The 16,777-nt window shown below is 37.5% G+C and overlaps 1 protein-coding gene across 3 annotated transcripts in view; it reads left to right on the top strand.

The window, feature by feature from the left end:
- PIK3C2G (phosphatidylinositol-4-phosphate 3-kinase catalytic subunit type 2 gamma) overlaps positions 1-16,777 on the top strand; it is a 471,530-nt gene that overhangs the window by 118,626 nt on the left and 336,127 nt on the right. For all 3 annotated transcript variants that reach the window (XM_045288491.1, XM_045288490.1, XM_045288492.1), the window contains 2 exons: positions 5,039-5,161; positions 16,231-16,264. In XM_045288491.1, the coding sequence (XP_045144426.1) occupies positions 5,039-5,161; positions 16,231-16,264 (157 nt within the window). The remainder of the gene's footprint in view (positions 1-5,038; positions 5,162-16,230; positions 16,265-16,777) is intronic.

A 16,777-nucleotide genomic window follows, 5' to 3' on the forward strand; every position in this document is an offset into this window, starting at 1 on the left:
GGGGAGGGAGGGGAAAAATGAGGACCTAATGCTGGGGGTTTAAGTGGAGAGAAAATGTTTTGAGAATGATGTACAAATGCGCTTTACACAATTGATATGTGTATGGATTGCGATAACAGTTGCATGAGCCCCTAATAAAATGTTTTAAAAAAAAAGAAGAAAAGTTTGCCACCAATCTTTCCTAATACTTTTCAGTTTTCCAACTTAATATTTAATATATTAAAATACGAATTCTTCAAAATCTATGGTGAATGATATAATGCCTAAGATGAATTTGGAATATAGCACATAAAATAAGAGCAATATTATCAGTCACCATTAATCTAAAGAGTCATAGTTAGAATTAGGAAATGGTCATCCAATCCCTGTGCAATACAAAATCTCCTCTAAATATTCCTAGTTATTCACATGCCTATAATTAGAGACACTCTTTATTCATAAGGCGGCCTCTTAGATTTTGTACAAATTATTTTTACAAATACTTTTCTCCTGTTCAGCGAAATGTGAACTTCTCTGTACTTTGATCTATCTTTTCTAATGTCTCCACTCCTTACATTGACATTCTTAGGTTCCAAAGACCAAGTCGTTTGCTATGTGGAAATCAGCCTTGTGTGAAAATGGATAATGACTATATCAGATCAAAAAGTGGAACTCTATCATTGCATAATTGTCATACCACTGCGATTAATGGCCCAACCAAGTTAATATGACCTTAACCATAGCAGCCAGCATTATGATTCCCTGGTGACTTGGAGTTTGTTACTCTTGGAAAGTTACTGATAGATGATTAAATCTCCATTTTATTTGGCAGGCCATCAACTACTTGAAAATGATCATATTTTCTCTTTTTCCGTTTTTTCCAAGCAAGCTAAAATTTCCTAGCAGTCTCAACTCTCTCTGTGTCGGTGCCTGTAAAGCTGTGAAGGACTCTGGTGGCATGGTGGGTTAGAAGTCAGCTACCAACCAAATGCTAGTAGCTCCCAACCACCCCTAGGCCCTCAGCAGAGGGAAATGCAGGAGTCTGCTTTGGGAAATGGTCACAAGCCTACAAACCCTGAGGCAGCTCCACTCTCTTCCACAGAACTCCTGTGTGTTGGAATACACTTAACACAAAGGCTTTTGGGTTTTTACATTAAACTGTTGTTTTCTGTCTTATTTCTACATACTCTGAGTTCTCCATCTATGCCCCAAACTTCCCACTCTAACATTCAAATATTAGGTTTTCAGAAATATGGCATATCTAGTTTTCAGCTTTTCTTCTATCGTATCCAACTGCTTGGTCATGTATCGCCTCCATGAAAATGATGCACACATCTAGCTTTGTTCTTCCTTGAAAATGAGTGCTGCTTCTACTGTGTTCTGTGTCTGTAGACCTTTGATAGTGGATAAAATGGCGAGAATGTATAGATCATAGGTTTCTTGTTTGCCAATAATCAGTCTGTGTGTGTGTATGTTCTGAGGGTCAATGTCATTTCATTGTTTCTGACTCAACAGCACTGGGTTTGCACGACTGGAACTCTTGCTGGGAGTGGAAAGCCTCATCTTTTTCCTGCTGAATGGCTACAGATTTTGAACTGCTTATCTTGTAGTTGGTAGCTTGTGCCACAAGGGCTTCTATATATAGTATTATGATTATTTTGGCAGAACCAAATATAAATCGAATATATAAATCTAGCATTTTTTAAAGCACAAATTGATCCTGTGGGTAGTACAAGTTAATCGTCCACAGTCAAATATAATGCCGAAGGTTTAAATGTCTCAGATTCATGTTCCTCATTCAAAGCCCTGGGGCATGAAGAAATCGATGGGAAGTATTTTGGGTCAGCAGGCATAGTTTTTATTCTTCCTCTATTTTCATGTGGCAATCAAGCTGATGTCAAGGGTTTATCCATAGAATCCACTTCTAGTTCTGCCCTTGTCCCAACACCTATCAATTTATGTATGCCTAAGCTTTTGGTGCCTGTTGAATGTAAATATTAAACACCAAACTCTAAGTCCTATGGCCAAATTAATGTTACTTAATTTAAGCCATAGTGCCTAAATCTAGCCTGATATTCCCAGCCTCCACTCCTAGGCTACTGTACCATCAATTTTCGAGTTTCTACACAGGCTTTAAGTTCTTTCTTTAATTTCCTGACAACCAGAGAGTTTATCATATAATTGTTCTGAAATGTGTTATACATTTACGTTTTTATTTTAATGTATTCATTGTTTATTTTAGCCTAATGTGTGGGCACATGTGTGTATGTATGGATTTAGGGTGTTTGTGTTTGGTCACGCAACGATTATCAAACCTAGGGCTCCGTTTCCCACTACCTGAAGGCCATGTCTACCACATTGCTTCTTTGTCAACCTAAACTCAGTGTATCAGAAAGTTAATTTATCACAATCCCTCAGAAAGCCTTCTCATTTTGTCTATGTTTTGTAGTATAATTTATGATACCCTGTCTTATTGATTTTCCAGGTATGAAATTTTAAATTGATCTTAAACTCGTCCTCTCTATTGTGCCCCATATCCAATTATACACCAGCTTTTTCCTAATTGCAATATTTAACTTTGTATTTTCTAGCAATCTGTAATATTTTCATTGTACTATAACTATAATGCATATTATAATATTTACTTTCAGAATCATTGTGAACAAGAAATGAAATAGTGTAAATCATCAACTTAATTCAGAAAAGAATCTCTGCGTGAGTGGAAATAATAGATGACTATATTAACTGCTGAATAATCAAAGCCAATCTCCCAGTATTTGCATTGTAATGAGTAGTATTTATGGATTTTTACAAATTCACATATATAATATCACTACTGACAATGCATCTATGATAAATGAACAGACCACACAATATGTACCTCTCTTAATGTTTATACTTTTCTAATTTTTATTTTATTAGTTGTGCATATACAGTACCTATTTCCCCATATAAATTAAAAAGTATGCATGAATAGATATTTAATTAATATTATACATTTAACCTTTATTCCATATTAGGCACTTTTATATATCCTTTGTAATTTATGTTTTACAACAGCCCTGTAAGTGACCACTACTGTTCCCATGTGGAAGTTACATAATTTGACTATAGTTACAGACAGAAAGGGAAGAGCCAGGACTTGAATATTTAGAATCTAAATACAGAGCTGCCATATCATCAACTATCCTGTATAAGACTAGTATATCTATAGTACGGGTGCTCTCCTTTGGGAAACTTTGATGAGTCAAATCCAGACTTGCAGGTGGTTGCTCAAAACTGAACACACTTCTTGTTGGGTGCCTTTGAGTGGTTCCAGCGCACGATGACCCACTGTCCAACAGAATGAAATACTGCCCGGCCCTGGTCCAGCCTCACCATTGTTCTTTTGTGGGAGCCCACGGTTGCTGTTACCATGTCAATCCATCTTGTTGAGAGCCCTCCACTTTACCAAGCAGGAAGTCCTTTTCTAGGGACGGATCTCTGTAGTTCAGAGTATATTCCTGGAAAACATGGCATTTAAAAGTTTTCTATTAGGAAACTTCTATATAATTCGATTCAATTTCATAAGATTGGTAAGTGGCAGCCACATGTCAAGGCTGAGCTCAAACATAAATACACAAGAGACTTTTTTTAACGTGAATTACTCATACATTTTTCATCCCAATATTATGATTCAGTAATTGTGTTTCCTTAAATCTGTGAAAGATTCAAAATGAATCTCAAGGAAATTGAACCTATGTACTTTTAAACAAGCCTGTTAAAATTTCTGAAATACTGTTTTTGTTTTTCATAGCATTAATTATTTTTGTTCCTGTCCCCTCCCCCACCCCTTACCACCACTGTCATCAAGTCAGATTCAGCTCATGATGGCACTCTATAGGGGTTTTGAGGGTGTCGATCCTTATTGGAACAGAGAGCATCCTCTTTCTCCTGTGCAGTAACTGATGGTTTTAAACCACCCTCGTAGGATTTGTAAAATTTCATGTAATACTGACAACATAAACAAATTTTCAAACAGTATCCTACTAAGATATTAATTTACAATATTTTATATTGATGTTTTGTTGACAATTAAGTAATAATATACTTTTATCTTGTGAATTCATAATTGTACGGAAAAACAAAAAGAGGTTTTTCTCCATATTTCTATGAATAAATTCTTCTATCTTTCTGTTGAAATGACTGTGGTTCTGGAGACAGAGTTAACATGCTTTGAAAAGCTACTAGTTGTATTACAAGTGCAGTGGGAGATCATTATCTGGGATCTAAGGAAGAAAGGGTGAATACTCATCTTAGGTTAGGACAGTACACAAAGATCGGTAGGTCAAATAGGACAGACTTTCTTTTATTCTTTATTGGATATAATGAAAATATCATAAAACTGTGGGTAAGATCTGTGCATTGTGTATCACTGAAGAGCTTTCAGAAATTCTGATTTTAGAAAAGTTGGCCCTTGCAAGAGGATATATTATATAGAATTATATATAGAGAGAGGATATAATTATACATTATATCCAAGCACAATTCAGTTAGATGATTAACAAGCACCCCTACATCATCTACCGAATTTGAATGTGATTGCTAAGTTCCTGTACACTGTTTCCCAAAACAGGTACATTTAAAAACTCTTCAGGTATCTGCAGTCACTTGCCTTCTTTCCATTGTATTTGTTGAAACCACACTTTATATGACCTACCATTCTCACATCTACCCTTCTCTCTCTCTTTATGTTTCTTGTTTTATTTTAGGTAATGTTAAACCAGCATTCATATAAACCTAAAATCAAAGAAGCAAAATTCTATCAAGTTGATGTCACTATGTGACATCCCCGTGTATCGCAAGGAGAGCTGCTTCGTAGGTTGCCAGTGGCTCCGACTGGAGCTAGACTACTAGGCCTTGCTTCTGAGTTTCCTCACCATAGTTTTAGAACCTTCTTTTTAAATGAAAGCAAATAGCCCATTTCAATTCATTTTATTTTTGTGCAAAGATAGTTTGAAGACAAATTAATGTCCTCACAATGCGATTAACAGTAAGATTTGACTCTTGTCCTCTATAGCAAAATGTGGATAACATTGTTGAAGAAGTTAAAAATATATGCAGTGTTCTTGGCTGTGTGGAAACCAAAGAAATTACAGATGCAGTAAATCAGCTGAACCTAACTCTGCAGAGAAAAGCCGAGGTGAGTATTATGTATTTCACAGTAATTATTCTAAACATGAGTTCAATAATTAAACAGAGCAAAGACTTTCTAACTAGAGATTACATGGGTATACATGCATGGAGAATATTTCAATCACTTGTTGATAGTAGTAATTTGATTTCATCATATGAATGGATTTAATTAAATTAAAAATCAACTTCTTACACTTTAAACTTTTTAACTACAATATAACTCCTCAGTGATATTGAAATCCCACCCAAGTGAATGTGTTTATGATCATATTTTCATGCAAATGTTTGTGTAGGTTATTGCTAATGCTCATTTATCTCAGACTATGATAGGCACTCACACATATGCACAGTTACATATTGAAGAAATACAAAATCAATTTTGTAGGGGGGTTTTTTGTTGATGAGTCATGTTGCTTTTTCCAAAGTTACTTTTGAGTTGAGTTAGAGATGTAATTATTGCCTGAGGAAAAGATTAGGAAATCCAGTAATACTTATTATTTTTATTTATTTAAGTGGCTGTAAGGGTACAGTCATTCTCTTTATTATTTAAGCAGCCCACGGAGCAGAAAGACAGGGCTCTGAGAGTGCAGTGCTGCCGGAGAAAGATGCAGCAGCCTCCTTTGGTGTAGAGCTCCAGCTTGCGCACTCTCAGGGGCAGTTGTGCTCCGCGCTGTAAGGCCACAGTGGATCTGGATTAGCCAGACAGTAGAAACCGCAAACCAAACCCATTGCTATTGAGTCAACCCCAGCTTAGAGCAGCCCACCTGGACAGAATAGAACTGTCCACGTGGCTTATTGATGGTAGCAGACAACCTTACCTTTCTCCTGAGAAGCAGCTGGTGGGTTTGAAGTGTCCACCTTGTGGGTCACAGCCCAACTATAACCCACTACATCACCAGAGCTCCCAAGATCAGAAAGATATATACCCTAACCTGAATTCATCGCGTGAATTCTGATTCATGGTAACTCCATGTAAACCAAAATAGAACTGTGCTCCATAGGGTTGAATTTTGGAAGTAGATCAAAAGGACCTTCTTTTTGAAAAAGCAGATTTGAACCTCAAGCCACTCAGTATGCAAGTGTATTGACCATTTGCACCACCTAAGGACCCAAATAATAACAACAAATAATTTACAATGCATTGTAATAGATAAAATAATTATTTATGTAATAGCTCACTTAATTTAACTTGGATTTTGTTTTTGTGACAATGTCATGAACTTTGCATTTTTAATAATAATGGTATACATTAAAGGTGATACTTAGAGACCTTAATATAGAAAATTATGGGAGGGAGGGGATTAAAAAAAAGAAGATTATGAAATGGCAAACAGAAATTGAACTGATGTCTCTGTACATACCCTGGTATAAGTGAAACTTCATAAGAGACAGTAATTATATAAATTCAATATCTGCATGGAAAGGAGAAGTAGAGATTATATTATCTTGAATATCATCCTCAACATTTCAAAGAGATTTATTTAAAAATTGACAATCATATGATTATATATTAATCGTGTGTGCACTGCTTCTTATTTCCAATAAGTGGGTAATTAATTTTAAAAATCTGTAATTTCTTACATTGGACTTTTTGTATTATTTTTATCAAATCTTGTTTTGTGTGAATTATTAGCTAAAGACAGTAAACATATTTCAAACACTTCATATTACTGTACTTGAATAGTGGCAGTAGGGGATTATGGGAACACTAGAATTTAAAGTAATAAAACTTCAGTTTAAACCATTAACTTACAGCTGAAAATACAAGACACTAAAGACATAAAAGTTAAACAATATATCAATAAGATCCAAAATGCAGTTCAGAGAGAGGTTTGTGCTTATTTTTCTAAATCTTCCTTTATGGGGAACCATTTACTCTCCTATCCTCCAATGACCAAAGGGGGGTTTTGACAATGAAATGATTACTTTGTCTTCAAAACTGCTTTTATGTGTGGCTACGGAAATCTATATTGGAAAATCAGGTGGTTACATTTAATAGGGTTTGATTTTTCTATTTTATATCAGAGTATAAAAATTATAACAGAGTCCTAAAAATTATATTACTCATATAACCAAATTATACTAATAGAAGGGCCTTCTAGTAGCTTAAGTTAAGCTATCAGAGAAATAAGAATTAACTTCTCTTAAGCAAACAGTTTCTCTTAAATTATCCCATTTTAGACCATATAAGCACCTAGTGTTTATAATAAAATATAAGGAGGTTGAGATTTAGAGTCATAAATATATTACGTAAATTCAGTGTCAACACTTTTCTAATGAATAATCTGCTGGAAAATAAACGCACTTCACCGAGGTTCACATTTCCTGAATTCTAAAATGGTATTCTGGGTAGGTACTGTCTAGCCAATTCTGACTCTGTGGCCTTTGGTACAATAGATTGAAATGATACTTGCTCCTGCACCTTGCTCACAATTGTTGCACTTTGAGCTCATCATTATAGCAACTGTGTTAATTCATTTTGTTTAGGATTTCCCTCCATTCCACTAACACCCTGCTCTACCAAGTGTAGTGTTTTTGTTGAGAGACTAGTCCCTCTTATCATTAATTCATAGTTGAAATGAATCTAAGGAGCATTACTTATGGCTATACTTATGCCAAGACAGATTTGTTTTTCCCTCTAGCAATCCAGGGTATATTCATTATTCTTTGCCAAAACCATAATAGAAAAGCATCATTTTTCCTATTACCCCCTTTTACATGCATATGAGGAGACTGGAAGTTCCTTGGTTTTGGTCTTTTGCAGCAGATCTTCTTTTGCAATGTCCTTTGATTTCTTGACCGCTGCTTTCATGGGCATTGATTAAATGAAATCCTAGGCAAATCCAATCCTTTTTCTGTTTATCATGATGTTACTTATTGGTCCAATTATGAGGATTTTTGTTTTCTTTATGTTGAAATGTAATCTTCCCAAAAGCTGTAGCGTTTGATCTTCATAAGCAAGTGTCTCAAGTCCCCTTCACATGCAGCAAGCATGGCTCTGTCATGTATATCATAAGTTGTTAATGAGTCCTCCTCCGATCCTGAGGCTTCTCAGATTATTTGCTCAGCAACAGACTGAATAAAGATTCTGAAAAGACGCAACCTTGATATGTACCTTTCCTGATTTTAGATCATATACTATCTACTTATTCTGTTCAAATGACTGCATCTTGTTCTATATACAGATTCTGCATGAGCACAATGAATTTGAGGGGGGGATTCTTATTCTTTGAAATTTTATCCATAATTTCTTATGATGCATACAGTCCAAGGCCTTTGCATAGTCAATAAAACATATGTAGACACCTCCCTGGGTGTTCTCTTCTTTCTGCCGAGCTCTATCCACAATAATATCCCTTATTTCACGTTCTCCTCTGAATCAGGCCCAGGTGTTGAGTACTATGGGAACTGTTTTAAATTACCTTCAAGCAAAATGTCATCTGTGTGTGATCTCAATTATACTATTTGATATTTTCATCATTTTATTGAATAACTGTTCTTAGGAATGGGCACTGATATTGATCTTTCCCATCCTTAATTTAATTAATAGAATTTTGGAAATTAAAAATAACAACAACATGCTTTTCAAGGCTCATGAGAGCATTAGACTTGTTTTAAAAGACCCAGATGGTGAGGTGACAAATTAGAATTATTAGTGAGGATGGGGATGGTAGTTTTTGAGAATCTTCCATATAGGGCCAAGATGAATGTTAGATTCCACAAAAGCACCATTGAGGTCCCCATCATCTCAGACTACAGTGAAATCAGCCTTCTCACAAGAGTCACGGCCAGAGGAAGGGACTGCATCTTGCTTCTCTTAAGACGACTTGATAGTTTCTCAACTTTTGTATTCAGCTATTGAGAGAGTAGTAGAACCAAATGGTCAGAAAATGAGGAAAACTTAATGTTAGCATGAAATACTTCAAATGATATTAAAAATGGTTAGGTTTCTATCCCAACATGGGACCTGTAAGATGAGATGGGTGGTGTCAACCCTGTCAATCAAGTTGCCTAGTGGAGTCTCCTCCCGGGGATGATGTGGAGGACTGGCTAGCCCCTTCTATTTTCCCTTCTTGCCCAGTCCTCCTGCACTCTTTGCTCCAGCCACCCCATGTTGCTACAGTATGCTGCTCATTCCCACTACCTCTTACTGCCATGTTTTACCACCCAGCCTGGCCCCATAGCAACCTCATGCGGCACCACATGGTCTGGCCACTTCTCACTGCAATGGTAGGAGGTTCCATTGTGCCTGGCCTTGCTACACTGAACTACCAGGCCTTACTGCACTTCACCATGCCTCTCCCTTCTACCTCCAATTTCTTTGACTCTTGGGCCTGATAGTCACATGAGTTGTCTTACCATCAAACCTACTAAGGTGAGTCAGACAGGGCTTTCTTTGCCTCTCTCTGCAACTGTGTTGGCTGCTTTCCTGTTATAAGTTCTTTTCTAAATGTAAGCTTCTCTACTTACATACATTTGCAAGTGTCCTGGTTTTGCTTCTTTAAGGAACTCAGCCTAATACAATTGGCTCTGAGTAGCTCTAGAAAAAAAATCATGAGCTTTCTAAATTACTTCTCAAGACTGATGTCAGGTCTCTGTGTTAGGCTGGGTTGACTAGAGAAACAAATCCAGGGACACTTATGTATATGTAAGAGAGAGCTTTATATCAAAGAGTAATTGTATATTAAGAAAACATCCCAGCCCAGTCCAGATCAAGTCCACCAGTTTGATAATAGCCCATAAGTCCAACACTAGTCCATAAATTTCTCTAAAGACTCACGTAGCCACTCTCAATGATGCCAATGCAGGAAGATCAGAGGCTGATGGGTAAAAAGTCTTGTGGATACAGTGGTGGTGGATGCATTTCCATGGCTCTGGCTGCCATCAGCGTGGCTCCATGTGGCTTGTCAACAGGAAGGCTAAGGTAGGGAGAGCGTGTGTGGTCCACCTCCTGGGAGAAGGAGAGGAATTCCCAGAATCCACAGGAGAAGGCCCTGCACACAAGGAGGCATCATTTGACGGTGAGCTGATTGACAGACTAGATTCCCTCCTTCCCCCTTATACCCTCAAGTTGACAGGAGATTATGTAACTACCACACCTGATCAGACCTAAACTCTACCTTCAAGTTGATGCTGACCCACAGCCACTCTGTAGGACATGGTAGAACTATCTAGTGAGTTTCTGAGCGGTAACTATGTACAATACTAGCAAACCCTGCCTTTCTCCTGATAAGGCTTAAAGGTACTGACAATGCTGCCTCTGCCTCTGCTAGTATGAATAAATTTCTCACTATTAGTAAAAAAGTTATTATTATTTTTTTGCAGTTAGTTCAAGGACTATTTATTGGCCTTTAAAGAGGGTTTTCCAGTCGAGTCTGATGGGGCGCCAAGCCCTGGCCCCAAAGTCTATTTTTGGTATTCCCTGGGGACTTTGTTGCTCTGTTCCCCATGCTGTTCTGTTCCACGCCCTTAGTGTTTTGCCTCGGTGTGGTGAGATGAGATTGGGTGCAATTCCCACACTGTGTCTCCAGTGTTGTCCCCTGTAGGGCTATGGGTCAGTGACAGATATCGTGTCTCATAGTGGGGCCAGCCATATGGTCTTTTCTGTGGATTGGCTGCTCTAAGAGGGGATATCATCCTCAAGACTTGGGCCAGGATCTGCTCCACTCTCTCTTCCTCCCCCTTCATTTGCTCCCATGTGCTCTGATCAGACATGTCCCTCTCCCTGAGCTTCAGCTTCAGCTTCAGTGCTGTCCTCTGAAATACATTCTTCTGGGGGAGGGGCAGGTGTTCACATAGTTGGGATTGGGGCCAGCCCCCTAGAAAGGTTATTGTTAATCCCTGGTGGGAGATGATATGTTAGGGTGGATGTATAATAGAATAAGCCAATAGATCTGCAAATGGAGTGTCCCAAGGATATATCTTTTACCAAAACTATAAGAAATATTTTGTGAAGGAGGTCCCAACATCTCTGAAGACTCCTGTAATTGCTACTTTATGTGCCAGGTTTGATATTGAGAACTGCTGTAATTGAATTAAATACTTCTCTACAATGGAACGAATTCAGTGGTTCTCAACCTTCCTAATGCCATGACCCTTTAATACAGTTCCTCATGTTGTGATGGCCCCCAACTATAAAATTACTTTCATAGCTACGTCATAACTGTAATTCTGCTACTGTTATGAATTGGGCGACTGCTGTAAAAGGGTCGTTCAAAGCGGTTGTGACCCGCAGGTTGAGAACCGCTGAACTAATTAGATCATATAGTGGGAGAGGGCATATGGAAGCACTAATTGCAGAGCTGAGGTGGGTGTGGTTCCTGTCACAGACAGCAGAGTCTATGTGATCATCAGAATAATTTCATTTGTGTGAAATTATTACGTTGGCTATTTAGGCAGGGTCTCCCTATGAGTTAAGTCGATGTGAAACCTACTTGTTCTATTAAAGTGGAAGAATTTTGGATCAGGTAAACAGCAGTCAAGCTAGAATTACCAAACTCTAGGATCACAACTCCTCAATTTATTCCTGTACTTGAGCCAATTTACAGACCTACAATCCCTTCAATGAAAACGAGGTTGGTTCCCTTTCAGGAAGCATTTCTCTGCATCACCACAGGTGTATATTGTTAGTCTTTCTCCCAGCCTTCCCCAGAGGGATCTGCAGCCTTTTAAAAAGAGTGGCTGTTCACTGAGGAAACAGATTTGGGGCATATTACGGGTCAGTGGCTCAGAATTAACACTAATTTCAGGAAACCCAAAATATTATGCAAACCCAACAGTAAGAGCGGAGGTGAAGTTTTTAATGGAGTGCTAGCTTATGTTCATCTCATAATGGGTCCATTGGTCACCAAGCCCAGCCTGTTGTCATTCCCTCGGTTCCAAAATGCATAATTGGAATACACATACTCAATAATCAGCAGAATCCACATATTGGATTCCTAAAGTGTGGAAAGGGGGCTTCAATGTAGGAAAAGGAAAGGTGGAGACCATTAGAACTGCCTTCACCTCGGACAACAACTAGAAGCACAATGTTATTACTGGAAGGATTGCAGAGATTAGTGCCACCATCAAGAACTGGCAAGATGCATCAGTCATGATTCCCATAACATCCCCATTTAGCTCATCTATTTAGCCTATGGAAAAACTGGACAGATTGTGGAGAATGACAGTACAATGTTTCAATCATAACCAGGTTGTGATTCCAATGGCAACTTTTATCCAGAAGTGGTTTTGTTGCTTCAGCAAATAAATGCTTCTCCTCTACCTGGTACACAGTGAGGAATCTGGCCAATCTCATTTTTCTCCATTCGTTTTGAAGGACTGCCAAGAGGAGTTTGCCTCCAGCTTCCAGGGACTACAATACAAGTCCGTAACTCTATCTCAGGGTTATATCAATTCTTCATCCATACGACATCATTTTGTCTGTACGGACAGGGACCTAACTGCACGATTCCGTTACATTCATGACACTTATGATTAGACCCAGGATGAAAGAAGTATCAATTGCTTTAGGTTTATTGGTAAAATATCTGCATATAAGAGGGTGGGAATTAATCTGACAAAAAAATAAGCTATCCTCCACCTTAGTGACATTTCTAGGGGCCCAATGATGTGGGGCAAGTGAAGATATTCTGAATAATGTGAAGAATAAGTTAAGCATCTGACCCCTCCCACAATTAAAATGGAGGCAAAACTACTATTCATGAACTGAAACCATGTCTTATTCACCAACATGGTATCCCATATAGCATTGCTTCTGATCAAAAAAGTCACTTCCAGTAAATGAAATGTGACAAGGTGCCCATAATCCATTGGTTATACTATGCTCCTCGTCATCCTGAAGCAGCTGGTGTGATGGAAAGAAGGAATGAACTTCCAAAGACACAATTATGAATGACAACAGCCATGCTGCAACACCTTGTCAGGTTGGGGAAAAATTCTCCTGGAGATGGAATGTCCTCTAAACCGCTGACCAACATCTGGTGCCATGTCTCCAATCGCCTGGATTCATAGGTCCAGGAACCAAGGAGAGGAAATGGGAGTGGCATCATTCACTATGAACACTGGTGTACCACTTACAGCTTTTTTGTTTCCTGCCCTGGTGACCCTATGCTCCTAAAGTCTGGAGGTCCTAGTTCCCAAGAGAGGAATACTCTGACCTGAATAGCACTTAGTCAATTGGACTGGTATTTAAGAGGGCCTCCTGGACATTTTTGTTTCTCATGCCTGTGTATCAACAGGTAATGAGTGGTGTTACTATTGAGAGGTATAATTGATCTTGATTATCAAGGGGAAATTGGATTGGTGTTATGTAACTGGGGTAAAGAATATGTCTGGAATCAAGGAAATTCCTTAGGTCCTCACTTAGTACAACCATGCCCAGCGATTAAAGTCAATGGTAAACAACAGTAACTAATTCTGACATTACTAACGGCCCAAACCCCTCAGAAATGAAAAGCTGGGGTCGCTGCACCTAGTACAGAGGCATGCCCAGCTGAGGTGCTGCCGGAAGGCAAAGGGGGTACAGACTAGATAGTGAAGAAAAGATCAGTTATGGCCATGTGATCAGTTGCAGACACCTCCTCTTGCCTCCCATCACTGGGCTTCTCCACCTGGCCTGCCACACGTTGTATTGCACTGCTTGGTTCAGCCACCTTGCACTGCCATGTTATGAGGTCCCACATGGGGCTACTAGGCCCCGCTAGGCCCTGTTCACTCTCTCTGCCCCTTCTATCTCTTAGTTCTTTGGCTCTTGGGCCTGGTAGGCACGTGAATCGACACATCAGCCAACCCATAACAGTAAGTCTGAGTCCTCTCTCTCTCTCTCTCTCTCTCTCTCTCTCTCTCTCTGCAGTGGTGTCAGCTGTTTATTGTCGTAAATTTTCTTTACATAAACTTCTCTACTTATGTACATTTACAAGTGTCTTGGTTTTGTTTCTCCTAGAACCCAGGGTAATACAAAGTATTATCACATATAAAGAGCTTTAACATGAAAAATGTACAAGAATGACAATGCTGATAAATATTGAACTAAAAATGTTATCCAAAGCCAAGTAACCCTTTCAGGGACAATTTGTATATATCTTAGGAAAGCTATGAAAAATCATAAAAGCTATGTATAAAAAAAGTTCATATTCACATTTCAGGTTTTTATATTCTTACAAGCATTCAATGGTATCCATTTATCTGCAGCTTGTATAATCATATACCTTAAATTTTTATAAAACTAAGAAGATGGCTATGCATGGAAATGAAAAACAGAAGAGTTACAAATATCATTTTATTCAATATATGTCAGTTAATAAAGATGATCATTTTTCCCTCAAATAACAGGTCCTACTTAATTTACACCAACATTAAGAATTTCCTTCATTTTATACCATCTGCATTCATACTTTGACCATCTCCTTTTCCATTTTATTTAGCAGTGTTCCACCTATATATAATAGTTGACATATGTAGTAAGCACATTTTCAGAAGTTGTACTGTAGCAGCTCAGTTATCAATGCCAATGCAATCCAGCCTACCCACCTACTACAAACAAAATTTTTTGAAAGATTGAGAAACACACATCTGCCAATAAACTCTGAAATTTGAGCAGCTCTTCTCTTCCTTGGCTATATTTCTTCAGTTTTGAAGCGACTACTTCCTGCAAAACAGGGAAGTAATTAGGTATTTATTAAGTTTGGGAAAGATAAATAATTACATCACACATGCAGTTGTACTTCAGTACATGTTCCTCCCCAGCATTAGAAACAATTTTTCATCCTTCAGACTATATTACAGAAGAACACATAATATATTTTTCTTAGTGCTTCACCATAATGTCCACAGAGTGGAAAGCATGGTTTTCTCGGTAGGGTGTAGGTGGATGCTATGGTGATTGTGTAATAGATGCTGATATTTCTGATTAAACTGAATCCTAGCTTCAGCTGGCTAACAAATATCTCTAATAGTCTCACCTTTATGAACGGGGTGAACATTTTACGTATTCTCTTCTAATATAAATGCTTTAGAAATGTTCATATAACTAAACTTTTTAAGTGAAAAATTATATGTGTCTATATTCAAATTTTAACCATGATATACATTTATCCTTCTTATATAGAAAATCCTTTTTAAGAAACAGTCATTTCCTAACTTTTTATTTGAGAGATAAGACTTTTAATTCATTAAAATTCATTTACTTAAAAGTAAAGTTGCTAAAGCCAAATTTTAAGACATTAAAAGTCAATTAAAATAGAACTGCTTAGAAAATTGAATGTTCTTTAGGGCTCCAAACTTATTTTTAGGGAATCTATGGGTGATGTTGAATGATTTTAAAGATAACAATGTGATAACTATCAAATTTTAAAGATAACAATGTGATAACTATCAAATCCTAAACCACCAGAGTAGTTCTAGACTTCCAGCAAAGATAAAAATCAAAAGTAAAACTTCCACTAGTGGACATACATGTAAATAACCACAAACTTATGTAAATGACAATAACTACCCAAAAAATCTGATTTTATTTTTTGACTCCGTATAAAATACACAGTATATTATTTTCTCCAAGCACTTGGGTCCTGAAAATGTTTTAAATCTAAGAAAGAAATGAAGCTGTATCATTAATCAACTTGCTGTTACCCATTTCCCTCTGGTCTTTTTCACAGTGCTGTCCAAAGTTCACATCCAAAGACTCTTTGTGAGAAGAACCAGACATACAGCATAGAGAGAATTATAAGTGCACCTAAATCAATTAGTGAATCACTATCACAAAAAAGGGATCAAGCTGAGGGAGTGTCCATCGATCTACCCTAACAGGACTGACCATGTGGAGCCGCTCTCCCAATGTCTCTCTCTCCTCTCTGTCGGTCAGCCATGATCGCTCATGACAACCCCACCGATGGCTTCTCTTTATACTTTAGCTTTCCTTAATTTAAAATAAAGCAATGAAGTATGGCACCAAGAAATAGCTTTTCACTCTGTCAGAGAACTTTTATTGTGTAAAATGTGAATGTTACAGCTTTAATTGTTTTGTAAAATTTTTTATTTATAAAAGTTTGTTTTTGCACCCATTTTTTTTCTTTTCAGGATTTACATCAAAACTCAGAGACTTCAACAAAAGGTAAAACACATATACCCAAAGGTATAAAAAGGAAAGGAAAAGAATGTCATGGGTTTGATTCAATTTCTCATCAGAATATTATAGTTCTATAACCTATTTTGTACCCACATATTAAATACTGTTTGAGATTTAAAAATGCTTTGCTAGAAAACTTGCTACTTATGAAAGTGATTATTCTGTACATAAGTAAACACCATACTCGGTTCTAACCATTTAACCTGGATTTTAAAAAAGTAAAGAGATCTATAGAAATAAGCAGAATGCTATTATTTATATTTTGATGTAAGAAAACTTAAAATGTATCAATTGTCTGTCTCCAAAGTTACTAATTTCAAATTAAAATCCAAACTCTACTGGAAAGAGCATACTAACATTGTAGATAAGAGAAATAGGATAGCGAATAATTAGTATTTACAGGGGATGTGAGTACAAAACTACAGACTTTAGGATTTTGTTTTTAGAAGAGATGGTGGTTGTTGGCAATTTCATGTAGAGCAAATTGCCTGCCCTTTG

This window comes from Echinops telfairi, unplaced genomic scaffold (genome assembly GCF_000313985.2).
Source record: "Echinops telfairi isolate 266 unplaced genomic scaffold, ASM31398v2 ScPeMD7_21;HRSCAF=78, whole genome shotgun sequence".
NCBI classification, from domain to species: domain Eukaryota; kingdom Metazoa; phylum Chordata; class Mammalia; order Afrosoricida; family Tenrecidae; genus Echinops; species Echinops telfairi.